Source organism: Equus caballus, chromosome 12 (genome assembly GCF_041296265.1).
Source record: "Equus caballus isolate H_3958 breed thoroughbred chromosome 12, TB-T2T, whole genome shotgun sequence".
Classification (NCBI taxonomy): Eukaryota; Metazoa; Chordata; class Mammalia; order Perissodactyla; family Equidae; genus Equus; species Equus caballus.
In genome coordinates, this window is record NC_091695.1 from 30852618 (window position 1) to 30879556 (window position 26939).

The 26939-nt window shown below is 50.3% G+C and overlaps 1 protein-coding gene across 10 annotated transcripts in view; it reads left to right on the forward strand.

Moving 5' to 3' along the window:
- Positions 1–35: 35 nt before the first annotated feature.
- The window catches only part of LOC138916664 (liprin-alpha-1-like), an 85477-nt gene continuing 58573 nt past the window's right edge, over positions 36–26939 (forward strand). For 5 of the 10 annotated variants that reach the window (XM_070229733.1, XM_070229736.1, XM_070229739.1 and 2 more), the window contains exons 1-6: positions 36–175; positions 24415–24516; positions 24858–25022; positions 25668–25742; positions 26103–26204; positions 26432–26653. In XM_070229733.1, coding sequence (XP_070085834.1) covers positions 122–175; positions 24415–24516; positions 24858–25022; positions 25668–25742; positions 26103–26204; positions 26432–26653 — 720 coding nt within the window. In that variant the 5' untranslated portion in view covers positions 36–121. Of the gene's footprint in view, positions 176–24414; positions 24517–24857; positions 25023–25667; positions 25743–26102; positions 26205–26428; positions 26654–26939 lie in introns of all 10 variants that reach the window. The other 5 variants (XM_070229732.1, XM_070229735.1, XM_070229737.1 and 2 more) reach the window with 2 other exon arrangements.

A 26939-nucleotide genomic window follows, 5' to 3' on the forward strand; every position in this document is an offset into this window, starting at 1 on the left:
TCGGAGGGCTCACGTTTGAGCCAAGATCTGAAGCTGAGCGGAGCCAGCCTGAGCGCTTTCCCGGTGCTGGGCCTGCTGGGGCCAAGGCCAGGGGCAAGGAACAACTTGGCCGCGTCAGGCCATGAAGCTGTTGCGGAGGTTCCTGGACCGGAGGCGGAGGGAAAAGACGAACAAGGTGAGGGGGACCAGGGAGTTGGGAGTCAGGTGGAGCCTTCCCCAGCAGAGCTGGGATTTTTGTTTTGTTTTTAAGGACTTCTGAGGGCCCGAGGGTATTGTGGCTTCTCAGGGAGGGGTTGAGGTGATTTGGGTGGGTTTTTATGACGCTGGTGCTGTGTGGAGAATGGGTTGAGCTGGAGGCAAGAACGGATGGGGAGTAGGAACCGTTGGTCCAAGAAGGCACTCCTGATGCCTGGGTTGAGCTGTGAAGTTAGTGCTTTGGGCCAGCATTAAAGTCCCCTTCACATCGCCCACCCCACAGAGCGCAGAGCAGTGTGCATGTGTTTGATGTTGCAGAGATAGAGAATGTTTCAGTGGCGGGTGTGTAACGGCTGTGTGTGTACGCCTGTCACATGCACAGCACTGTGTTCAGATACTTTCCGAGTGCCTGTTACGGGGCAGGCACTGTTCTAGGTGCCGAAGAGTCAGGATGTAGTAAGGGGCGCATAACCCAGGCATGTTTCAGTTGTGCAAGGAGAGCTGGAGGACGGAAGGGCTGTGTGGGTTCAGCTGGAGCAGGTGAAATGTGTGGACGGTGCGGTGGCTGCAGCCGTGGCTGTTTTGTCCTGGGTGTCTGTGCAGGCGGACTTGGGGAGGCCGTGATCCCTGTACTTTCAGCCACGCCCTCTGCTCTGTCTCGCAGAGACCTGCCTCAGCGCCACGCTCTCTACCTCCGTTTGGGCGGTCTTTGGGTTCCTTCAGTTCAACATCGGCCACAACCATCCTTTGCCCTCGTCTGTCCCTCCTCCTGTGAGCAGTGTGGCCTCCCCCCAGCCAGGGGCTCAGAAACCGGGGAGCCCGCTTCGCCTCTTCCTCAGCCTGCAGTCTGCAGGTCCTGAGGCGTGTGCCTGTCCTGTCGGAGCCCGCCTCTGAGGTGCACTGGCGAGAGCTGGACCGTTTTTTCCATCAGGGTGATTCGAGGAGCGGTTGGCTCCCGTGGCCTCTCCCGCCCCGGCCCCCTGTGGTCTGGCACCCGCGGCGCTGAGCTGTGGGCAGTTCCTCACATGCAGATGTGTTGTTTTCTGGAAACTTCTTTGTAAATATGCTGTTCTCAGAGAAGGCGGTCTTTTTTACTCACCCTGTGTTCTGCTTGCTGATTCTTCGTGCTAACGACTGCTAAGTAATTTGATAACTAACTCTTTTGGAGAACCAGTTTTGCCCTGTGAATAAAGATCTTCAAAAGTGCTCGTATTCTGCCCGAGCAGTTTTACTTCTGCTCCAGAAATGGTTGCTTTCTGGAGGGGACTTTCGGCATAAGGATGTTCACCATAACAACTTAGCGTGTTTACATCCTTTATTCCTGAGCAAGTTAGAAGAGTAATAGATGCCAGCATCTATTTATTTTTAGAAACCATTTAAAGCATAAATAATGTGTAATTCCCACTTCATGGGTTTACCATCTCTCGCTTTTGCCTCCCAGCCTCACCTCCTTCCCCCTGGTTTTGGCATCACCTCGGGAGGGACATGATTTCCTGTGGGCCCGTTCTTGTGGTTGGAGGTGGGGCAGCGGGCCCTGGCTGTGACTGCAGACCATGCTGGACTCTCCCGGAGCTTCCTCGGGCGTCTGCGGAGGGCCTCAGACAGGGAGCCCATTCCCAGCGACCTTCCTGGTCAGCTGGGGCCTTCTAGTAGTCGGAGTGCCCATTGGTGTTCCTGCCCGAACCGGGTCCTGTACTGGAGGTTGCGAAGTGGTGATTTTTCTGACTCAATCCTCCTTCATTTGTTAGCTGCTCCTCTTCAGTAAGGAGCATCCCTTTCTGTTCTCTTTCTCTCTCTCAGTTGCTGTGGCCCCTTGCATTTGTATTTATTCAGTGTATCGCAGTCAGTTATCATCATTATTCCTTTGGATACTCAGATTGTCCCCTCAGCTGGGCTCCTGTGTCCTTTCTCCAGGGCCCTGTTAGTCTTTGAATGCTCCGTTGTTTCCTGACACAGAATTTGCCGCAGACCCACTTTGTGTTTCTCCTGCCTCAGATCTGCAGTCGTTCCTCTGAGGAGCCCTGGTTCCTTTTGGTGGGGAAATGCTGTTTAGAAATCAGTATCTGGGGGCTCGGTGTGCTCACTGTCACAGAGGTTCACATCTAGGTTCTTTTCGGGACAGAGCTGGAGAAAAATCTTGACAAAAAGAAAAACCTGGATTTCATATTGGTATTTCCTTTACAAATTAAACCTAGTTTTTTCCCCTTAATTTCTTTCTTTCTTTTTTTCTTTTTTCTTTTTTCTGCTTGATCTCCCCCAACCCCCCGATACATAGTTGTATATCTCAGTTGCAGGTCCTTCTAGTTGTGGCACGTGGGATGCCGCCTCAGCGTGGCCTGACGAGCAGTGCCATGTCTGCTCCCAGGATCCGAACCCGCGAAACCCTGGGCCCCCGAAGCGGAGCGCATGAACTTAACCACTCGACCCCGGGGCCGGCCCTTATTTTATATTTCTTGTCTTACACTGACAGTTTTGATTTCTAATGATATTAGCCTTAATTTTTTTATCCTATGATACACATAAAATAGTTTAAACCTTTTAATATCGTATTGTTATAATCATCCTGTTGAGTGAAGTTTTAGAGTTTCTTTGTAGTTCTTTTGGATGTTAGAATAAACCTATCTTAAGAATACATAGCTAGAATAATGGGTTTTAAAGCAATGTGAGGTAACATAACCACACAACACTTGATAAACAGTTGGAGTGCCCGTTGGTGTTCCTGCCCAAATCGGGCCTTCTGTTGGAAGTTGCAAAGTTCATTTGTTTCTCCTTCTTCTTAAGTTTAGGGTTTACATTGTTCTTCTGGAGTTAATTTTTCTTCAAATACATAAAGCTTTTACGTGATTCAAAAACGAGAAGTATAGAAAAAGGCATAGTCGGAAGTCTTGCTCCTCCCGTCCCTGTCCCACTCACGCCTTCTAGGTGGGGGACCACGGTCCGGTTTGCCTGAGGGTAGGCCTGGGTTTTGCCTCTTATCCTCAGGCAATTAGCAGTCGTGCCCCTTTCACTCTCAGAAATGAAGCATAGGGAAAGCCTTGTCGGCGCTTGCTAATGCTCATGAGAGAGGAGACAAAATGTTTCCACTTGGTAGGTTTTTCCCTGTGGCTGGAAGGAAGCTCTTGGCCGAGTTCTGCTGACTTGGATCGCGGTTCGCTGGGCAGGGAAGGTCCACCCAGGGAGTTCTTTGTGGCTTCCAGAGGCTCATTCTTATTCTGAGGAGGAAATTTCCTTTTTCTCTGAAAATAATCTGGGAGCTTCAAGCATATCTTGCATTTCCAAGTTTTTCTGCTTTGCAAATGGGTAATTATCCCTCCTGCCTATGTATTTTTAAACCTTTGCCAGTAGTAATATGGAAATTGATTTCGTGTAGCGCCATGCTGAAGAAGACTAATCAATGTCGCTGAGCCCTTAACATCTCTGGAAATCCCGGGGTGCTGCTAAGAAGCTAGGACACACTCTTGCTCCCGCCTTAAAAATAGTTCATGGGGAGAACGTGAGTGACAGGTGAGGTCGCGATAGCCTGCGCGCCCTGCAATAGAAACAGCTGTGGCAGGGCAAGGGTATTTTGAAGAGTCTTGAGTATGAATTCTAGGATAGTCTGATGTGTTATTTTCATGCAAATGAAAATATGAAAGACTTCATTTTTGACTGAGTGTGAAATGCAGTTGATGCACAGAGTTAAAGAAGTCCTGTATAGAATTTTACTTGGCTGTTTTGTGGCTCAGCTCCTGTAGCTCCCGCAGAGATACACACGGAAGGGAGACCGTCAGCCAGCTGGCGTCTCCTTCTTCGTGCTGTTTGAAGGCGCTTTATGCAACGTGCTGAGTGCCTGTCCCTCCTCCGGCGGACAGACTGACTGCAGAGGACAGTGGCAGCAGGTGTGTGGGTGTGTGCCGCCCTGTCTCCCGTGCTGCCGTCCGTCTCTGTAGGTAGACCCCCGGTCTCCCTCGGTCCCGGTGGGCAAGGCTCGGAGGAAGCAGCCTGGTGGGCAGTCGGCGGACTCGCGCCCCATCCTCGTGGAGTTCCCTGCGTCAGTTACCTCGTCTCTGAGCCTTCGGAGTTCTCATCCGTCAGTTAGGGACGGTAACTGTCGGTTTTGCTTCAGCAAATATTGATTGTCTGCCGTGTGTTAGGCACTGTCTGTCCAAGGGCTGGGTAGACAGATGTTTGGGGGATTAAATGAGATAATAGCCAGCATTTATTGCTTCTAAGCCTCTTTCTGTGAGTTATCTCCCTGAGTCTCATAACAGTACTGTAGAGCATTCTTTCTACTATAAATAGTGCTGGAAGGCAGGGGACTGTTCCGCAGCCCGTCTGACAGTGAAGGAATTGAGGCACGGAGAGGTTTGGGAGCCCCTTCAGAGGCCGGTAGCGAATGAGTGTGGAGATTGGTTATGGTGAAGAGTGCTTCCCTCTGACTCCCACAGTTAACCGTGACCAATAGGGAAAAAAGGAGAATGACGAAGAAAAAGTGCAAACGGTATGCAAATGTGTGGTGGACGGAGTGACAGTCTCTCTCTCCACCCCGTATGTCCACAGTGTGGGGTATTTTATCTGAAAGGTGGTGGTGTTTTTACTGTGCGTTCATACTTTTCGTAGAGAAAGATGGGTGAAGTTCTACATTGTGAGAATACAAGTAATGAGTACAATAAACTTGCTGAGTCAGGGGGCTTAGCGACAAGCTGCCTGGTGATCCGTGCAGAGAAATAAATTATTCTAAGGCCTTTGGTTCCCTGCGTCGATGGGAGGGTGGGAGAAGAGCTCTGGAGGCCCCCCCGGGTGTGTTGCGGTCCAGTGCTGCCCCCCTCCCGCATCCTCACCAGGCATGCCTTGGTCCAGTGCTGCCCCCCTGCCGCATCCTGAGCTGGCGTACCTCGGTCCAGTGCTGCCCCCCCTGCCGCATCCTGAGCTGGCGTGCCTCGGTCCAGTACTGCCCCCCCGCCGCATCCTCACCAGGCGTGCCTCGGTCCAGTGCTGCCCCCCTGCCGCATCCACACCAGGCGTGTCTCGGTCCAGTGCTGCCCCCCTGCCGCATCCTTGCCCGGCGGGGCCCGCGATTAAAGGATGCCTCTGCACACTGCTCGCTTCTTGTCTCAAGTCTGAGATTGGCAGGCCTGGGGCCATCGTGCGCTGCCCCAAATGCAGGAGAGGCCGGGAGAGTAAGTGCCTGGGGCTCTCAGCTCCTCTGGCCCGGTGCTGTTCCCAGGCCTGGGGAGGGGCTCAGAGGCCAGGCAGCCAAAACAGGTGACAAATTGTGACAGCGTGCCTGAAATCACTGCAGCTGTGCCTCTGCAGCTGGAGAAGGCAGTTTAGTGTTACTTACATGGCAGCTGGAAGGCTCCTCCTGGCTGGGATTATCAGGGCCAACTGCCGCCTCCCCCTCCCCTGCCCTGACTTCCCCGAGAAGGGAAGAGAACACTTGTTAAGTAAACCTGGGGATTAGGGATTTGGAGTTATATACCGCCCCTCCCCCCCGTTTGTTACTTTTATTCTCCTTCCTGATGATCTTGACTCCATTTCTGTGAGAAAGTTTCACAAACTGGACAGCGTGTCTTTTTGATGTGTGTATGGTGGGTGCCTGACAGTCACCAGAGTGGGAGAAAGGCCCATGCAGGAAAAAGTAGTAGGTGGTTAGAATAAAGGGTTTAAGTTGGAGAGAATGTGCACTCTGAGGTTGTTTTCTTGTGCAAACCATAGAAATAGTTGTTCCTAACGAAGTTTGACGATGAATTAAGAGATTGTGTGGAAGCAGATTCCTGATTATAGGTTCTGCGTAGTTTGTACAAACCCTTAACGTGCAGTTCGTTCCCCTTCATGTTCCCCAACTGTGTCCACAGGGCTGGGCGCTGCGGGAAGGGAGCCGTTTCCAGCAGACCTGGAAGCGTTAATATAGTAGCCGCTCTTTCCGCGGCTTCCAGGCTGCGAGCCCGTGCCCCCGCCTGGCCTGGAAACCCACGAGCGGTGGAGGGCAGGGCGTCGCTGCCCACCGTGTCTGGGACTCGGGATGCGGGTTTCTCTGTGCTTTGAAACGCTGCTGGTGTTGCTTCAGTTGTAAATTCGTCTGAAGAGCCTCTGCTGGGAAGTTTTATAGTAATGCCGTGTAAAGAGATAGTGACACACGTAGTGCTAATTTACAGTAACTTTAAGCATTGCCAGTAATTTAATTTCCAGGGAGCTCCTGAACCGCCTGTGCTCGGGTCTCCGTGGTTCTGTTTGCTGCGCTCGCTGGCGGGCATTAGGTTCGTTCCAGTTGGAAAACCTCTGCGGGAAGGACGGAGGGAAAGGAAGCACTTGCTATCCACACATTCTTGGGTAATTATTTTCATTTGAACGAAAGTTTTGTGCCACTGACTAGGAAATACGTTAAATCCTAGCCCTCTGCTCCCTCTGCTCTAGTCGTCATCTTGGAGATTCCTTCGTCTCTGTGGGGTCACCCGTCCCCTTTTTGAAGATGATCGCCACGTTTCTGTCTGGAGCTCCACATTTGGGATGCTCCTGCATGCCCAGCCCCGAGTTTTGCCGTATCCCTTAGAAGGCCCGTAGACGTCCTGCTGTGTCTCAGTCCAGGGTCCTGCTCCGCCTTCCTCCTTGGTCAGCCTCGAGTCTCCCCGCCTCCCTCCCCACTTCACGCGCCTCCTCTGCCCTTCCTCGCTCATCCTGCTGGGCCAGTCCGCAGCTCTGTCCGTGTTTTCTGCTCTCACGTCGTTTCTGTTTTCCTTTGTGCTCTGGTGCGCTAGCTTGGGCCGTTCGTGGGGCCTTGGTGTCTACATGAGGTGGCTTTGCTTGTGCTTTCTTCCTTTCCAGGCCACCTAGCTCCCAGGGTAACCCAGACCTCTGGCATGAGAAGGTTTTGGCAGGGCCTATCCATGGCAGCAGGTGTTTGGCAGTTTGGCATTCATGGCTCCATGTTCTGGCTTTATTCACCTTTCCCACATCTTTCCCTCTGTAAATGCCCCTTCACTCTGCCCAACCAGTCTGCTCACTCTGCTCCCCTTCCCTGACGCCTCGTCCTGCGCGATTCCCTGCTCGGGTACTGCCTCTCCCTCTCCTCGCTTTCATCAGACCCCACCTGCCTCTCCAGGCCGAGGTCACCCCTGTGAGGTCTGCTCGGACCAACTCCGATTCCTACTGGGATTCACAGTCGCTCCCATCTCTAGGAGACGACAGATTTGGTGCTTGGGGCTGGTTTTACTGTGATTCCTTTTATCTTTTCTCCAGTTTTTCAAAATGCCACCAGCTTTAAGAAAAACGCAGATGAAAGAGTAGGATCAAGGTCATTCTTGAGGGGGTAAAAGAAATCACAAAAAGATCTCCTGTGGGGTGTGTGGCCAGCCTCTTTCTCCCCATGGGATGATGGCGGTGGGCTTGCTGGGTGAGCGTGGAACAGTCTGCTTTTTCACTGACTGCTGAGTGGCTTCCTCTACTTTCCCACCCTCCCCTCCTCCTCTACCTCCCCCTCCACACCCGTGTCAAATCTTGGATCCTCTGCTTACTAACTTTCTGATCTTGGCCAAGATATTTCACTTCTGAGACCGTTTTGTCGTCTGTAAAGTAGAGATACTATTTATTTCCCAATATTATAGGCAGATTTAGTGAGAACTAAAATAAAGCATCCACCGCTGTACCCTGCACAAGGTGGGCCTTCATTAGATGCGAGGTGTCTGTCTGCAGACCCTGTAGCCCCGACTCGGGTGACTGGGAGGGCGTACAGCCTGCAGGGGCTTGGTTTGGGTGCTCACCGTGGGATCTCCCCCTGAAGATGACATCGTCTTGAGCTCTGAGTCCCGAGCTGCTTATCAGCCAAGTGACCTTTGTAGGTCACTAACCTGCCCGGGCCTGTCTTCCAGTCTGTGAAGTGAGCTAATTATGTATGCCTTCCTGTCGTATGTGACATCTACTTTTATGTGATAAATATTGGAAAATATTTTGAAAACCAGTCAAGCATTAAGCACGTATAAAGTTATTACAATGAATATTTGTGTCTTAGGAGTACTTAGCATCGTGCCTCCCAACTTTTTTGTTCAGTAAATTGTCCAAATTAATAGGGCTGCTCCTTCTCCAGCTGGTATTGCTGTCTCCTGAGCTTGCTGGAGCCTCGAGAGGAAATCCCTAATAAAGTAGCTTCCGTTCCAGTTTTGTACTTAGACCTTTGGTTCATTCTGAGACGCCCTTCTTGTTAAGTTAGAGGGTAGGTAAAACTGGTTATAATATAAGGCTCGTGTGAGACTGGTTTGCAAGACGTGAATACACGGAGCCATGACAGTTTAAGAAGGTTACAACGCGGTAATATTCACAGTCAGACGTAGTCGTTGCTGGTTCAGATCCACGGGGACCTGTTGTTTGAACACTACATTGTTCGCCCGGGCTGGGGATTTTGAAACAGTGAGGGGAGCAGTTCTTTCCCTCGAGCAGACTCGTGTGAGTGTGGTCCCGCACGGAAGGGACAGGTGCTGTCTTTCTGAGGGGCCGGCGGAGCCTGTACAGAGCGGCAGGGTTGAGCTCCGGCTGCGACGTCGTGTTGGGCATGCGGGAGGCGCGGGGCTGGGGCGGCATTGGGAAGGAGGAGCTGCCACGGGCGCGCGAGCAGGAGCAGAGGGCGCAGTTTGGGCCGGCTGGGCGGGCCTGCTCCGTGTCGGGTGGTTGGCTGCGGAGGGGTGTGGTGTGCCAGGCACGCCGGGTGGGAGGAGAAGGGTCGACAGAGGAACAGAAAGGCACCGAGGGTGTGAGCTCACGGCAGGGCGGTCCCCGAGGGCTGGAGTCAGTTCTCCGAGAGCGCTCTGGTGGGGCAGCGTGATGGGGGCCCTGCAGGTGCCGAGAGGCCGCCTTTGTTGACGCTGCACCCTTACCTGAGATCCGCCAGCCAGCTCTGTGTGCTCCGGGGGCCGTTGTCACTCCTGCTGTGGACACTGCAGGAGAGGGGGTCGACAGCGTCTTCGGGCTCACCTGTCCTCACTACTCTCAGCCGAGGCTGCGTGGCCTTGCAGGCCGCAGCTGCTGTGTTTCTTTGACTTGTTAGCAGGCGGGGAGGAGCTGCTGTCAGTGTAGCCTCAGGTAGCCGTAGGTGCTCCTTCTGAACTTGTGTTTCTGCTGACCCGGCGTGATGGAGCCGCGGGAGGAATCCCACATGGAGAACTTTCAGGCACGGCTGATGTCGAGACCCCTGCCTCAGCCCGAGATGCCCTCCTGTCCCGTGTGTCCAAAACGCTCGTCAGAGACGGAAAGGAGAGCAGGCTGCTCGCTTGTCCTCGGTGTCCTGTGCGCTCAGCTGGAGCTTCGAGGTGTGGTCTCCCCGTATGTGTTGCAGTGCTGGCCCAGCTTCTCCGTGCTCGTTTCCTGCCTGCCTTGGGAATTGCGGGTGGCTCTAGGGCAGTGAGGTGCAGTGTGCGGAGACCCAGTTGCCGTCAGAGTGGGGCTGTTGAATAGTACCCGCGGGGGTCTTGTTTGACATTTCTGTTCCCGTCAGTAGTGGAGTCTCAAAGTGTGACAGAGCAGGTCCTGTCTTAGATCCCTTTCTGTGCCGTTGTGCTCGGTGGTACCTATGAAGGCCTAGGGGGTGGTGTCCAAACGCTCTTCCACATCTCGGACGTCCTCATGTAATAAAGGTCATGAAATAACTTCACAGAGTGCTTCATCACACGCAAAAGAGTGGATTGTGGCTTTCTTTGCAGAATTGAAGTGCTAGTGTGAACTACTGACAAGCCTGAAAAATGCTAAAATTGTAACTGAATCGGGGAAACCTTGCTCATACCCTAAGACTTTTCAGGAGAATTGCTAACCTGTGAACTCTAAAGCTGTTCCCGAGAGGGGCTGGGGAGACCAGTATGACGTCATTTTACTCGAGGAGCGGGGGCCTTAATCAGGTTACTGTCCTCCCCTCTCAGGGTCAGGATGCCTGGAACACTGGCACCCTCCATCACTTCCATGCCTTTATTGGCTCCGTGTTTTGGTGGAGCCATCATTGCCGGGAGGGATACCACCACATGCTAAGGCGGGACCACCAGTGGTTCTGGAACGTGGCGGAGTGTGAGTGACGGAGCAGTGACTCGCAGGTGGAGCGTCCTAACGGAGGGACTCCCTCGTGGTAGATGGTGTCAGATGAGTCTCCAAGGGCTCACTAAAAGATGAGCTGCTGTTGTCAAGCAAGGAAGACTAGGAAACATAGTTTAAGGGTCTCGCGGAGATGTTTTAAAGCCTGGTGATGTAAGTGCAGAGTAAGCATGTTCGATGTGGTAACTTAGCGTGCAGCTGGCACGAACACTTTTGTCTGCCTGTTTATTGTAATAAATTTGTGGGGCTGAGTCGGAGTCACAGTCGGCTGGTGCTCTACTTTCCTGGAAGGGTGTGTTAACGTGGCCAAGCTTTCGGGCAGCGTCTTCATAGGGAAATGGGGGGCTGGCCCCTTGAAGTCGCCTTGTGTTTAGGCACACAGTCTATGTATGTGATGTTTACATAAGCTTCATAACTGGGGTGTCAAGCTGAATAATCACAGGTTTGTGATTATTTCTACTGTTATGTAATAGCGTAATATTTTAATCTGTCCTTTATTGCCATGGGAGGTTAAAAAAGGCAAAGATTTGGGGCCAGCCCCCTGGTGTGGTTAAGTTCGGTGCACTGCACTTCAGTGGCCTGGGTTTCGGGTTTGGCTCCTGGGCACAGACCTACTCCACTCGTCAGCCATGCTGTGCCAGCAACCCACATGCCAAGTAGAGGAAAATTGGCAACAGATGTTAGCTCGGGGGCAGTCTTCCTGGCCAAAAAGAAAGGGCAAAGATTCTACATAGAGAAATTGCAGTGAAATAAAACATTATTTTTGCAAATAATGTTTTATCTTCTAAAAAGTAGTAAGACAGTCCTCACTTTGCATGGGACTATAAAAATGACCATGCAGCTGGCCCGCTACAAAGCAATATTAATCATTGATGGAGATGATTATGTTTGTGATTGTTACGTTTTTTTCAAGGCATTGCAAACTCTCTTAAATTATCAATGTATGAGGAAATGACAAAAACAGTAAAACTAATCTTTATTTAGTACAGTGCAATTTATAACATTAGAAACGTTGAGAATTCAATTCCATAGGTCTTGGAGCCAGCAGGTCCATTTCTGGGTCTGTCCCTCAGAGCAATCCAGTACCTCCTTTTTGTACATAATTTTAAAAAATCAGTACAATATCCTAATTATAAAATAAAGTAAATTTAAAAAGTTAGTTTACGGTGAAACATTTCATTCTGTAAATGTTTGGGCACGACTGCACCGAAGACGCAAGTCAGATGTTTGTACCTTCTGCTGATGAATGAGTTTAAGAGAAGATGATCAGAAGCCATTCCATAGAAAAATAGAGAAATGTGAAAGAAGAGGTGGCCACTCCATAAAAGTGTGTTAGGATAAGTAAACACAGACCAATCTCAATTGTATTTGATCCGAGAAAAATGAATAACCGTGACTGAAATAAGGACAACGTGCCTTTCGTATCACAGATTGTCAAGTAGAGACCTGGGCAAGTACAACAGTCTCGCATACGAGCTGAGCCTTCTTTGCAGGTGAAATGTCAGAAGAGTTCCCTTGGTCATGAGAGGGCCAGGGGAGTGACGGAGGGTCACGAAGAACATATTGCCTCTGGAACTCTCACCAAATGCCCAGGCATGCGTTCAGTCCCTGTCATATGAGAAGATTTTGGAGACCCCCTATTTGATGGGCGACAGGGAATGGAAGATGGATCCAAAAAAGAAAGTGGGCCCTAAAGTTTAATAACACACCAGGGTGGCAGAGCTACAGGAAACAGGTGTTTCATAAGCTGCTGGCCCAGGAGGAATAATTTAGCAGTAGCTATTAAAATTGCAACTGACCTTTGACTCAGAAGTTCTAAGGTTTTATCCTGCAGATGCACTTGGCACACGTGCAGAATGATACATGTACAAGGTTATTTGTTGCCATGCTGTTTGTCAGAGCTAAAGATCGGAAGCACAGTCGTAAGTGTCCATCGGTAGGAGAAGAATAAATACGTTACGGCTTTTGTGTCAGTGCGGCTGTGAGAGGAGGAGGACGCTGCGAGCCGGCCGGCCGTCCTCAGGCCGTGTCCCTGCTGGAGAGGCACTAGAGGGAATGCGTGTCTCACTGGATTCTCCGCGCGTCGAACCTCGGGATAAACGGGGAGCGTCTGCCTTCAGCTGCCTGCCGAGTTGAAGAGCCACCAGGGCTGGAAGGGAGGCCTCCATGGATACCTTTATTACCATTTGTAAAAAACAAAGTTTTAAAAGTTGGTGTGAAAAAGAGCTCTGTCCTGAGCATCCTTCCATTGCTGCTGCTATCCCTGTTTTGTAAAAGTTTGTGATGGCCAAAACATCTCCGTGGAAATGTAGATTTTACGCTGCTCCTAATGATGGCTTTAGGCTGTCAAGGCCAGGCAGGCAGTTTCTGGTCTCATACTTTAAAGACAGTTTCTTTATGATTCAGTGGTTTTTTGGCACGTGCATAGATCTATGAAAGGAAGTATTCGAAAATGAAAACTATTTTATACTCCAGTAAGCACGAGCAGCGCCAAAAATCACATACTTGCTTTACTGGAAAGTTTGAAACATGGTGTGAATATAAACTGGACATTAATATGCTTCATATTGTGTTTTCATTTTATTATTATCTAGTGTTGTTAATTTATCTGAAACTCTTTAAGGTAGTCGTCTTTTGTAAAAAAGTAATGTTTAAAAAAAAAACCTACCTAGAAGATTCCAGAAGGCACTCATTCCTATTTGAATAAATATTTCTGCCCTTGATTTTTTATTTCATTGGTTTGATTCTCCCCTGCCGCTCAGGCTCCGTTTGAAAAATTTAATCAGAATGTTTTTGCCTGTGAGTATTTCGCTGTTATTATGCACTGAAATGTTATGCTTCTGAAATATACTTTCACACTAATATTTCAGATTGTTTTGAAATATACGTGTGCATTCATATTTCACATTGTCTTGACTAATTGTGAGACATTATTTGTGTTTAAATACAACATGCTTGTAACAACCGAAAACATTTTGGTTTACTCTTTAGCAGAAAGGTAAAAATACGTGAAGCAAATCTTATACTCACTGCCCATGAGTAAATCCCCATTTTTGCTTAAAAGCAGATGCCTTCCAAAGAAGAAAGGAGTGATGGCTAACATAGCTAGAAATTTAAATTGGAAATGAGGAACAAAAATGGAACAATTCGGGGCTGGCCCCGTGGCCGAGTGGTTAAGTCTGTGCGCTCTGCTGCAGGCGGCCCAGTGTTTCGTCAGTTCGAATCCTGGGCACGGACATAGCTCTGCTCATCAAACCACGCTGAGGCAGCGTCCCACGTGCTACAACTAGAAGGACCCACAACGAAGAATATACAACTATGTGCTGGGGGGCTTTGGGGAGAAAAAGGAAAAAATAAAATCTTTAAAAAAAAAAAAAAGGAATAATTCACTCATTGCCATTGTAAAGAAATGTGTCTACCCATGTGTACACCCGAGAGAAAACATAGCATAAATCCACATGAAAACTTGTGCAGGAACGTTCATAGCAGCATTATTCGTGATCGCTAGGAAGTGGAAGCAACCCACATGTTCATCAGCGAATGAAGGGATAAACAAAACATGGTCCATCCGTGCGGTCGAATGTTATTCAGCCATAAAAGTGAACAAGGCCCTGACACACGCTACGATGTGGATGAACCTTAAATATGTGATGCTGACTGAAAGACACCAGACACGGAAGGACAGATATTGTGTGATTTCATTTATACGAAACGTCCAGAACAGGCGAGTCCATGGACTCAGCGGATTTGTGGCTGCCAGGGGCTGGTGGGGAGGTAATGGGGAGTGACTGCTAATGGATCAGCTTTTGGGGCGTGACCAAAATGTTCTGGAATTACTGGTGATGGTAACTCAACATTGTGAATATGCTGAAAATCACTGAATTGTACTCTTGAAAATGGTTAAGATGGTGAATTTTATGTTAGTGACTTTTGTCGTAGTAAAAAATCTCAAAAAGAAAAGAAAAGAAAAGCAGTGTGGTCCCATTTTTTCTGACTTTGAGTGATGTGGATTGAAAATAGTGTTATAAAATAGTCACATCAGGGGCCGGCCCACGGCCGAGTGGTTAAGTTCCCGCGTTCTGCTGCGGCGGCCCGGGGCTTCACTGGTTCGGATCCTGGGCATGGACATGGCACCACTTGTCAGGCCACACCGAGGCAGTGTCCCACATGCCACAACTAGAAGGACCCACAACTAGGAGATACAACTATGTACTGGGGGGATTTGGGGAGAAAAAGCAGAAAGAAAAAAGGGAAGAAGAAGATTGGCAGCAGTTGTTAGCTCAGGTGCCAGTCTTGGGGGGAAAAGAAATTCACATCAGTGTTTCAATTACTGTGAGGTAATGCAGTTCTCTCAAGAGTAAAAAAAGTTAAGATGTCAAAAATGATCAAATGTCAGAGTGGGCAGACCAAGTTGTGAGTTGTGTTTGTGTTATTGCCGCCTGGCAGTGCCCCTGCAGCCGGTGGACAGACCGCATCCTACAGAGATGCTCAGGTTTGGCTCTAAAGGATGCTCGTTTGGAATTAGACTCCCACACAATGCATCCTCCCTAGTTGCCAAGCCAACAGTTAGGAAAGAGGCACAGGATGGTTTTTTTCCATAAACTTTATTTTTTAGAGCCATTTTCGGCTTACAGCAAAATTGAGGGGGAGATACAGAGGTTTCCCGTATACCTCCTGCCCCCCACTCCCCCAGCCTCCCCTACTGTCCACACCCCCCACCAGCGTGGCACATTGGTTACAGTCCTTGAACCTACGTTGATGCATCGTCACCACCTAGAATCCACGGTTGACGTCAGGGTTCGCTCTTGGTGCTGGACCTGCTGTGGGCTGAACACGTGTGTAAGGACCTGTGTCCACCATTATAGGTCATCCGGAGTAGTTTCACTGCCCTGAAATCCCGTGCTCCCCCTGTGCATCCTTCCCTTCCCCCAGCCCTGGCCATCACTGATCTTTCGAGCATCTCCATAGTTTTCCCTTTTCCAGAATGTCATATAGTTGGAATCATACAGTATGTGATTCTTTCACCAAGATTAGCTTCTTTCACCAAGGAATGTGCATTTAAGATTCCTCGGTATCTTTTCACGGCTTAATAGCTCCTTCTTATTAGTGCTGAATAGTACTCCATTGTCTGGGTGGACCATAGTTCATCCACTCACCCACTGAGGGACTTCTTGGTTGCTTCCAGGTTTTGGCCATTATGGGTAAATCTGTAACCATCTGGCACAGTGTATTTTTGACCTGGTCCATACATACATTAAAAAAAAAAACACTAAGGTAGTTTTTTTCTCCTCCAAATGGAAGTCACGTTCGGTTTTTGGCAAAACAGGTTTGAGCTGCTGTTGGGAGCAGTGGCTGCTCAGCACTTAGCAGAGACGAGTTTTGGAAGACGAGAGCAGACCCCGGGGCCGACAGCTGGCGAAGGGTCCAGCGCAGGGAGAGCGGAGGGCTGGGTGGCGCTCAGGTTTGCTGATCTTGGAGAGCGGTAGGTCGGTGAGTGGCAGGGAGAGGGGGCGGACAGCGAGAACCTGGGCGGGCATGAGCACGGGGACGCGGGGCGGAGTGCAGACCGCCTCTGAAGTGCGGTGGCGACGGTAATGGGAGGTGACAGGGCGGGCTGGAAAGCCAGCCAGTGGTCCCTGTTGGAAGAAGGTGAGTGTACGTGTGATCGTTTTCCCCATCATGGGTGGGAATGCTTCTGTTAAGAGCTGAGCTAACGTTTGAAGGTACTTAAGTGACATCCGTTTTAGCAATATTGCAAAAATCAGCCCGTCAGAACCCTGTTAGCCACCTGCTCCTGGTGGAAACGCCCGGAGATGCTGTGGAAGGAGCTCGGCGGGGCCAGGTGGCGGCCGTCGCCTGTGTTTGAGGGCTGACAGTGAGGCCTTTCAGCGGAGTGGCTCATTTCCAGCGTCCTCATTTGATGTCACACTTGTGGCCGTGGTAGAACGTAGATATTGCTCCCCGTATTTTTAGATGAGTGGTCAAGATGGAGAACTAAGTGACCAGTCCAAGGTCATAAAGGTCAGTTGTTTCCCAGCATGGCTACTGAATTCCTCTGGGAAGCCTTTAAAAATACATATTCCAGGTTCCACCCCAGAAATGTTGATTCAGTAGGCTGAGGCCTAGGAGTCTGTATTTTCGTCAGCTGCACAGGTGGTTTTTAGGCAGCTGGTCTGGACAGCACGGTTCCCTGTGCCGCCTGCAAACCTCTGAGGTGGACGGGTGTTTTGTTCTGCAGCACACGGCCCTTAGGCCGTGAACTGAGCAGGGCGAGTGGTGGCCAGGGGAAGACCGGCCGATTCACAGACCTGAGGCAGAGGGCACAGCCGAGGCACAGACGTGTTCTAGGAACTGTAGATGAGTTGGGACTGACATGCCGAGTAGGAGACACAGAGTGATGAGGGAGGAGGCTGCAGAGAGAGAGGCAGGGTCAGAGCTGCGGGAGCTGACTTCTGGAACCACCCCTCCAGACCAAGGAGACCTGGTGGCCTAGGCAGAGCAGGAGGCAGCGAGGACCCTCCAGAAGATCCAGGTAGGAGGCAGAATTAGTACCCAGCAGCTGGTTAATGTGGGGGGAGAGGAAGTGGGTGATGTGACGTCCGGGAGTCTGGCTTGGACAACTGCCTGGGTGGGTCCTCTGCTGAGTTGAGTGAGGGCCTGGGAGGAGTTGGGGGCTGGGTCAGGGAGGAGGGTGATGAACTCCGTTTGGGGAAGGTGGTTTAAGCGTCCAAGTAGAGATGTCTGACGGGCAGTTGGACAGTTGCCGGGGTGGGGGCTTAAAGCCTTGGACACAGGACACAGTTGTGGAGAGTGAACAGGGCACCCAGGAACCTTTTGTTCAGCAGTTACGAGATGAGCAGGGAAAAGGACGAGGGGAAGAGAAGGGGAAGGTGGGATCGCATGCTCCCTGACGGTGGTTGGCGAGGTCAGCGAGCACGAAGCCTGCCTGGGGTTAGCGCAGGCGAGGGGATTGCTGTGTCTGAGCCAGAGCGCTTTCAGGGCAGCAGCGGGGCCTGAGGCCAGGTTGCAGAGAGCAAGAACAGGATTCAGGATTGGGGTGTGGTGGCTGAGGGGGCAGGTGTTTCTGAACAAGTTCTGTGTCCACGTGGACAGTCCATATTCTGGTCACGTCCTGTGCTCTAGCATGGTTTTGGGAGACAAAAAGAGAAGGGAGGATTGGTCTTTTTTTTGTTTGTTTTTAAATACAAGGCAAGTACATAGTTAAAAATTTAAAAAGGAATATAAATTAAAAACGAAGTCTCGCTTCAGCCCCCTTTCCCAGTCCCGGTGGGTAACCTGCATTAGCTGTTTGCTGGGTGTCCGTCTCTGTGTTATCTTAAAGACGTAAAAAATACGCATGGTGTGTGTTTGCTGTGAACCAAGTTGAGATGACGCTGAAATACTGTGCTGTACTGTCTTTTTCGGTTCGGATTATACAGTCTCTGCTATGAATCCCTAAATGCTGAGCAGCAGCATAAATTGTGTCAGTATCCATTTCTTAAAGAGAAACCGACAAGAAAAGAAATTAGATGTATTGGGACTTTGTAACTGCTTATGCATTTTACTCTGTTGCTTGCAAATGACATTCAGTGACTGAAAATCCCGTGCTGTTGCCTTAAAAGTGGCTTTCCACAAGTCTAGTGAGCTGACGGTCAGCTTTTCCAAGGGCGTAAAGTTTGCTGTCTTCTGACTGTGCCTCTTCTCCCGTCGTTAGATGCGACATGAACAGACAGTTAGACATAGTCTGTTAACAGGAATAGATAGTTGTAATAACCTTTCTAAGCACACTTTTAATCAAGATGCTGGAGTTTTGAAACATATGATTTGCTGACTCGTAAATAAACTTCCAATTTCCCTTATTTCACAATTTGACATGCTTTAAAACCTAAGGCTGAAGCGGGTAGCTTCTGCTGGCACAAGATAATCTGTCAGTTCTGCAAGTCAGTTTTTCAGGGGTTCGTTTGGTGTGCTAACAGTTAGACCCTGTTTCTATTTGTTTATTACCCTCCCTGTCCCCACACCAAGAGGACGGGTACTTTTTGCCGCCACTGAAGCTTCGCTCCTGTTTCAGCAGGTTAGCGAAAATAATGAAGAGTAGCTAAAACATAAAACGAAAGTACTGATGGAGATGCTAGAGAGTGAAAGATGCTGAAGCGCAGCGTGGGATGGCCGAGTGAAGAATTTGGGGGAGGGCGGGGGGGGGCAGGACTCACGTGGGGCTGGGGGAGTGGGAAGGGTGGCTGCTTCCAGCCCAGAGTCCTGCAGTTGCTGGGAGCTACTGGAATGACTGGGAAGAAAGAATGTTCTTTGCTTTCGGAGCTAAATGTTGCATCTGATCCATAGGACGTAACTTAAAATTGGTCTCATGGCGGATTTTGATAAATAATGTCTGGTTTGCATAATCTGGACCTGTTATCCAGATCTGAACCTTTTGTCCAGAAATGCTAAATGTCAGCATTTTTGAGCGTTATGTGAAACCAAGTTCTTGAGCTGGTGTTAATGGCTGTTACCTTCCCTGTTCTCAATCCTAGAAAGTGTCAAACGGAAATGCAAATCTGTATTGCTCAGACTTATACTTTAAATGAAAGTATCCCAGTGATTATTGGATCTGTTCAGTTTCAGAGATACTTTAATTATAGTAAATAGAATGACACTTTAGACTAGTAGTATATGTGGCTTACAGTATTTTTTAGAGCAACGTTTTTTTTCTAAAGAGGAAAAAGGTAGATGCTGACAATTAGATTCCTGTGATGGTAATAGGGGAGATCATTTACTGCACATATTTGGGGTTTGTTCAGCCTGTGCTAGTTTTTTCTGCAATAATGATACACAGTGCACATATGAACGTGCTTCTGGAGTCTTAAACTTTGGAATTTCCTGTCTAATGTGTATCTAAACTCCTAAGTTTAAATTTGCTTTGATGCTTTTTCAGTTGTCGAATTCTTTTGAGCCAAGGGAAAAGGTTTTCCTTTAAGGAGTAAAAATAATTGTCAAGTTCTGTAAATGTGTTTTCTACCATGGCCAAAGCAGTGTGTCACAGATTTCTTTTGAGATATAACCCAGCGATAGGAATGAAGCATATTCTCTTTACAGGTGAACGAAGACAGTCTGGGCTGTTAGGAAGAACTTAGGGGAACTGCATGAAAGAGACAGAGGCTTGCCCGGGGAGGGGGGCGGGAGGAGGTCACGGGAAAGCGAGGTGACAGGCATCCAGCATAGGGGCTCGATGGGAGCGCAAGTGGGCTCCGGGGCGGAGCTCCCTCTTTCCAGGCGGTGTGAGTCCGTGTAGGAGCCAGCTCCTCGTCCCGGTGCGCAGGGGAGCTTCGACGCACCCCCTGAAGCGTCCAGTGTCCACCTTGTTGTGCTTCGACTAGGCGTTTCATTTAAAGGTGGCGAAATTTGTCCATGACAGCTAGTAAGACTTAAAAATAAAACGCTGATACTCAACCCTCCTGGGACTGCAGGTCCCCTGCCACTTGTCATGGTCCCTCGCCCTTCTCCCCTCTCCCTTCTTCCTCACCCCCCTGAAATCCCATGGTCCGTTATCATCACAGCCTTGCACGCCCTGCCCCTCCCTCGCCTCTTTCACTTCACTGTACTCACCGGCAGAAGCCTGCACCCAGTAAGTGCGTTCTCTGTCCGCTGTCGTGACCAGTGACCGGAAGTGGACCTGCATGCCGCCACAGTCACAGCGACTCTTCTCTTCTAGGTGGCTGTTTTCTTCCTTCCCCTTTCCCCTCCCCAGCGCTCCTCACCCACCCTGAAACTTAATGCCAAGTCCTCTGTTTTCTCAGTGAAATCGGAAGAAATCAGAAGAGGTCTTGCGTAAACTCTCACCACATGTCTACCTATTTACCTGGATCTGTGCCCGTGTATTCGGCTGCCCTTCCTCTTACTGTGGGCGAACTGTGTGCACCCAGGAAAGGCCACCTCTGCACTTGGCCGCTTGGCCCGATCTGCTCGCCTTACTCAGGGGAGTTACTCTGTCAGTCCCACCGCTCCCCTGGCTTCCTGCCAGTCAGCACGCACACTGTCTCGCACACTGTCTCGTCCTCCAGAAGGTCTTTCTAAACCCATGTCTGCTGCAGCCCCTGCCCTGTTTCTCTTCCCCCTCTACCGCCCAGTTCCTCAAAGGAGTTTTCGCTTCTCCTCCTGCTCTCTAGTGACCTCAGCCCAGTCAGGCTTTCGGCCCTGCCGCTGCGCCAGAACTGCTGTTCTCACGGTCACCGCTGACCTGCCTTTCAGCAGATCCACCTATCAGTGATCGGTCAGCCAGCATCAGAGATAGGGCTGATTCCTGCTGGGAGCGCTGGATTCCGGCATGTCCTCCTGCCCACTGCCCGCTCCCAGTCTGCTTTGTTGATGCCCCTCATCTCCCAGCCGTCCAATGTTAGGTTGTCACAGGGCTGGAACCTCATCTCTTCTTGTCTGCGCTCAGTGCCTTGTCCATTTGCGTGGAATGCAATTGCTATCCCGTCTTGGCCAACGTTCCCGAGAACTCCAGACAGGGAATTGCAGCTCTGCACTGGGTATCTCACTCCGCGTGAGTGTCTGATGCTATCTCAAATGGAGCAGTCCACACTGGACTTCCGCCCCTCTCTTCAGAACGTGCTCTTCCCATGCTCGTTCCCTTCTCGGAACGTAGTGACTCCGTCCCTCCCTTGCTCCTGCCGGAATCCTTGGCATGGTCTTGGGCCTTTCTTCCTCTCAGATCTGTTGGGTCTGTCAGCACATCCTGTTGGCTCTCCTCCAGGGCATCTTCGGAGCCCTCCGACTTCTCTTACAGTGCGCTCGCTCACCTGGTCTTGCCTGCGTCATTGCAATACCTGCCTGGTCCCTCCACTTCTGGCCTCACCCTCTTACCAGCTCTTCTGAACACAGCATCTCCCTTGAGGGAGTGTGTGTCAGGCTTCAAGGCACATTGAATGACTTCTTTTAGTGTTCCCGGAGTTTCTTTCTGTTTGCAGGCCTGCGGTGGAATACTGAAGTACAGAGTCGTCCGTGTTCTTTAGCCAGTCTTGTGCTCTCAGGAGCAGCCTTTTCTCCAAGGGCACCGTGTGTGTGTAAATTGTGATAAAATATACAGACCATATGGAGTAAAGCGATTCGTTTCAGCAGGGGAAAGGATGACTTGAGTAACTATTGGTGTTGAAACTGTTGTCTATCCATTTGAACTAAAATAAAGTTAAACCTTAATTTTGTACAATGAAAACGTATATACCTACCATTTTAACCAGTTTATTGAGTAGCTGGATGATTTCAGTGAAGCCTGTGTCTGTGGCCCCCGGCTGTGCTCCTGGGGGGGGCGGGGAGGTGCGGCTCTGGACAGGCCCCCAGTCGCCCTGGGCGGTAGTGGCAGTGGTAGGGGCCCTCTTCCCCTCTGTCCCTGACCCACCCAGCTGTTAACTCCACTAATTGCCAGCCAATTGCTCTAGTTCCAGCAGTGCCCTGGGGCATAAATTCCCCTACACACGAACCCAGTCAAATCCTGCCTCCTTTCTAGGAGTTGTCTCCAGGTCAGAGTTTGGTATTTGCCCTGACCCCAGGAGGGTTCCTCCCAGCTCCCCGAAGCTCCAGTTCCCTCCTGCACACCAGCGGGGTACCGTCTGGGCTGTGTCTTGGGAAAGCCGGTCATCTCCTCCCAGCTGCCCAGCTGCCTGTCACCTGACCCCCACTGTTCTTGAGAGCGCCCTTAGGCTTAAACTTCACCCGTGGAGTCAGCTCCTTTTGGACGAGATTAGGAGCTCTCTTACTGCCTCCCCCCGCCCCCCCACCGGAAAATCTCTGAACTAGGGCTCTGGAGCCTGGTGCGGACAATGGCAGGCTCCTCTGAGTGACACCTGTGCTCTAGGAGCTGAGCACTGGCAGGGGTGGGCAGCAGCCTGGGGTCTCTGCAGCCTTGGAACCACTGCCTCAGAGAGCGAGGGCGGGGATGATCAGGGCCAGGATTCTCAGCACGCGCCACCCAAGGTGTGGCGTGAGCCTCTATTCCTTGAGTGGAAGTTGGGCAGAACCTGGGAGCCCGCACATCTCCACCATGCTTCCCTCTGCGCCAGGTAGCTGGGGGCCCAGGTGGGAAATGCTGCTGTCCTGCCCCTCCCAGGAAGAAGTCCTTCTGATGGGGGCGAGGGGACGGGAAGCCTGTGTTCTTGGCTGCAGCCTCTAGATTGGAGTCTCTACCTCCTGGAGCTGGGGTGGGGGAGGGAGCAGTCTTGGTGCAGAAGCCGCAGACTCGTCCCTTTCCACGGAATCTTCATAGATTTTCTTGAATAGATGTTTCTTCATTTGTTATTTGCCCTTAGGACCAGGTCAGAGGCTTTGAATAGTTGTTTTTTTGGTTTTGGGGGAAGATTAGCCCTAGGCTAACTACTGCCAGTCCTCCTCTTTTTCGCTGAGGAAGCCTGGCCCTGAGCTAACATCCATGCCCATCTTCCTCTGCTTTATATGTGGGACACCTACCACAGCATGGCATGCCAGGCGGTGCCATGGCCGCACCCGGGATCTGAACCGGCGAACCCCGGGCTGCTGAAGCGGAACGTGTGAACTTAACTGCTGTGCCACCGGGCCGGCCCCACCAATAGTTGTTTTTATCTATTAATCTCACGAGTTTCACTGGGGAGCAGGTCAGCAGAGCTCCTCATGCTGTCAGGCTGGAAGTTGATCACCCACAGTCATAGACTCTTGAAGAAGAAATTAGATAAAATGGGCGTTAGCTGACTATATCCACAAAAATGTTCACGTGTCCTTCAAGATCTCTGTAAACTGTCTCCATCCCCATCCCCTTCTGTTTGTTACCCTTGAGATAACAGCATTCGAGAAAAAAATAAATGTTTTCACTTTACTCTTTTCCATTGTGGAATGTAACAATATGGCTTGCTTCCTTTCATCCCCCAGGGGTAAGTATTTCAGTTCTGCATCATGGCTCAAATAGGCTTTTGTGGGCTAGCCTTATAAAGTCAAATTCTAATTGACCACAGATGGTAATGCTGACTTTGAGTTGCAAATGATTAATTTAGGAATGAGCTTTACACCACCTGTTTGTCAATTGATTTTCTAGAATTACCTCAATCAGCCTCTTTTCGTATTTTGACTGGCAGCTGGATTATTTGTTAGGTGAACCTTTATCCGTTCCTTTGTCCAGTAAAGAGAAAACTCTTAAAATGTTGAGAAACGTTGGCAGTTGGCAGATAATTTTAATTATTTCAGAGGAGTTTTGCTCCATTGAAAAACTGACAGGAGAATGTGAGTGCTTTCCTTTCTCCCCAGCTTAATGACATCGTGTTTGTGTGAGGGTGCTCAGTGTTGCAGTTAGAAGTGACCCACGGTTGACAAGGGGAGCGCCTGGCACCTCTCCTCTCAGTGATGTCGTCAAGGAACTTTTTCCCCTTAGCTAACGAAATGTCTTCTTTTTTTTTTTTCTTTCTGCTTTATCTCCCCAAATCCCCCCCGACCCCGTACATAGTTGTATGTCTTAGTTGCAGGTCCTTCTAGTGGTGGCACGTGGGCCGCCGCCTCAGCGTGGCCTGATGAGCGGTACCATGTCCGCGCCCAGGATCCGAACCAGTGAAACCCTAGGCCGCCACAGCGGAGTGCGCGAACTTAACCGCTTGGCCACGGGGCCGGCCCCAGAAATAAGTCTTCTTAAACTTCCCCTTCCTACCAAAGGCTTACCGGCATTTGTGAAAAGTCCACATTAGGGAGTTGGCTTTGAGTAATTACTTGGCCAATCCGTTAGCGTTGGAGTGCCATCAGCCTTTTCCTGGGGATGCTCTTCCCCAGGGGAGAATCCGCGTAGAGCAGGAGGCTGGGCACAGGGCGGCGGCCTTTGGGGCCTCTTTACTCTCCGGTGGCTCCAGGTCACCGGGGTGCGAGTCGTTTAAAGATGTCTGTGTCCACTTGGTGTCAGGATTCCTGCTCAGGAACGTGTCGAGGGCTTCTCTGGGTCTGAGGAGGTGGGCTTGGAGTCCCTTCTTCCTCCGCTGTGCGTGTGCCCAGGTGCAGGGGTGGAGGGAGGGTGGCGTCTGAGTTACGGCGTCTGCGCGGTCTTGGGCTGGTGGCTCGACCCCCCACGGAGGTCCCTTAGGGCCTCCGGCTGGGGTTGCCTGTGTGAGGACTGGGGTGGCTTGCTGGGAGTCTGTCCTTAAAAGATCTCTTTCCCCCCTTATTTTCTAGGAGTATGCAGCACTCATTAAAGACCTCAGTGCGTGCAGGGAACAGCTCCTTGAGAGGGAGGAAGAAATTGCCGAAATGAAGGCCGAAAGAAACAACACCAGGGTCAGTAGGTGCCGGAACTTGAGCCTCTGGGCCACTATCAGTCACTCTGGCTGGCTTTAAACTCGAAAGACGTCCACTCTACCTGGTTTCAAACACATTTTCGACATTTTCCCACGACTTAACTGTGATCGATCAGTTCAGCGTTCTCATACTTTTCTTGAAATTCATAGTTAAGAATTAGTATTTTGATCCATTTGAGGAGGAATTTCTCTAACTTTCTACTGGATTGAAGGCATTCACACTGGTTCAGCATGAGATGGAAAGGATTGATTTGCCCCGAATCCCAATGTGCAATTGAAGGTGTTGTTTAAACTTGCGTCTGTGTTGGCCTTTTCTCCCAGCTGCTGTTGGAGCACTTAGAGTACCTCGTCTCCAGGCACGAGCCGTCCCTGAGGATGACGGTGGTGAAGAGGCAGGCGCAGTCCCCCGCCGGCGTGTCCAGTGAGGTGGAAGTGCTGAAGGCGCTGAAATTTTTGTTCCAGCACCACAAAGCTCTGGATGAGAAGGTACCGGCGGCCCCCGGGGCCAGGCTTGGGCTGCGCGCTGTGCGCCTGGCAGGCGTTGTGCGTGTGCAGCTTCAGTTTACTCTTAGTACCTTCTGGAATTCTTCTCAACAAAGTTCTTCTATAAGAAGACAGTTCTATATGGTTAAAAAGTATTAGTTGGCAGAAATGTTTTAGATTTTTGTTTGTTGTTTTTTCCTTTTTCTCCCCAAAGCCCCCGGTACGCAGTTGTGTATTCTTCGTTGTGGGTTCTTCTAGTTGTGGCATGTGGGACGCTGCCTCAGCGTGGTCTGATGAGCAGTGCCATGTCCGTGCCCAGGATTCGAACCGACGAAACACTGGGCCGCCTGCAGCGGAGCGCGCGAACTTAACCACTCGGCCACGGGGCCAGCCCCTGACATAAATGTTTTAAAATTTATTATATCCCGTTTATAGATTTGCTGTTAAGAATTGGGTAATGTAATTTATTTAGGGAGAAGATTTTTCTCAAACTTAAAATTTAAAGCTGTTAAAAGCAAGTTTCCATGACGGTAACATCAATGAGAGACGTTCCAGGTGTTCTGTGTTATATTCTGCTAGTGATAGGGTCACTGTCCGCGAAGGCTTGGAGAAGTGTGCACTCACACACTCCACCCCTGCTGTTTTCAGGTGAGAGAGCGGTTACGAGTAGCACTTGAAAGATGTAGTTTGTTGGAAGAAGAATTAGGAGCCACACACGAGGAGGTAAGCTTGCTAAATCATTGTGTGCTTGGAATTGAGGGCTGTTAATTTTTACTTCTTAATTTTGAAAAAAGTATGATGCCTTAGTGGTGGATATCGGATGTTCTTTATCTTTCTGAATCTGGGTCATTTGAATGACTCGTAAACTAGACTTTTATTTCCAAGTTGCAAAAGTCTCTTAAGTACCCGGTTGGCCGGGAGATAATAAACTCTGTTTTGATAACCTGGTTCCCCTCAGGGTGGGTGACACCACCATGTGTTTTCTTTTTGTGTTATGGTTACAGTTTATAGTTCTGTTTTTCCAAAAGAAGTTTGCTATCTTTCCTTATTTCTTTGCTCTTATCCAATTTTTTTTGGTTTTAGCTAATGATTCTTAAGGAACAGAATAATCAGAAAAAAACGCTCAAAGATGGGGTGCTTGACGTAAACCGCAAACAAGAAAATACACGGAGCACTAATGGAAAGGCAAGTCCGTGGGCTTTCTCTTTGTCGTCTCCTAGTTCCATCTGCCCGCAGTGTGCGTGCAGCACTGTTTCACAACTGTTGTCGAGCCCCGCTTCGAGCTTGAGTGTCGTGAGCGCTGTGCCATCCAGCAGGTCTCGTAAATCAGCTTTGGTTTTACCTTCCTCCTGGAAGTCCTTTACTTCCTAGCTCACCAAACAAGCCTATTTAAGGATTTTTTCCCCCAGCAGCGATCTTCCAATGGTTCCTTAAGCCACGAGGAGGACCTTGCTAAAGTCATCGAGCTCCAGGAAGTCATAGATAAGCAGTCGAGAGAGCAGAGGCAGATGAAGGAGCGTCTGGCCGCCCTTTCCAGTCACGTCACGGAGCTGGAGAAAGACCTGGACACCGCTAGGAAAGCTCTCATCAAATCTGAGGAAATGAACACCAAGTTGCAGCGGGACGTCCGCGAAGTGAGTGGTGGTGGAGACGGCGCTGCCCTGGAGTCCCAGGGCTGGGCGGTTTGGGTTTGATCCTCGCTCATCTTGTCCCTCACGCTCCCAGCTCCCTCCAGCCTTTGGGTTACTGTATAAGTGACGGCCAAACAGAACAGCACTGTGAGGCTGTGGTAGGCGCCTCCCCATCTCTGTGGTGAGGCCTCCTTTCCCTGAGGTCTTCGGAGCTGGAGGACCCCCGGTCCAGCTGGTCTGTTAGCCTGGTGGCCGCGGCTCCCCGCCGTGCTGCGGTGTGGCTGTAGTG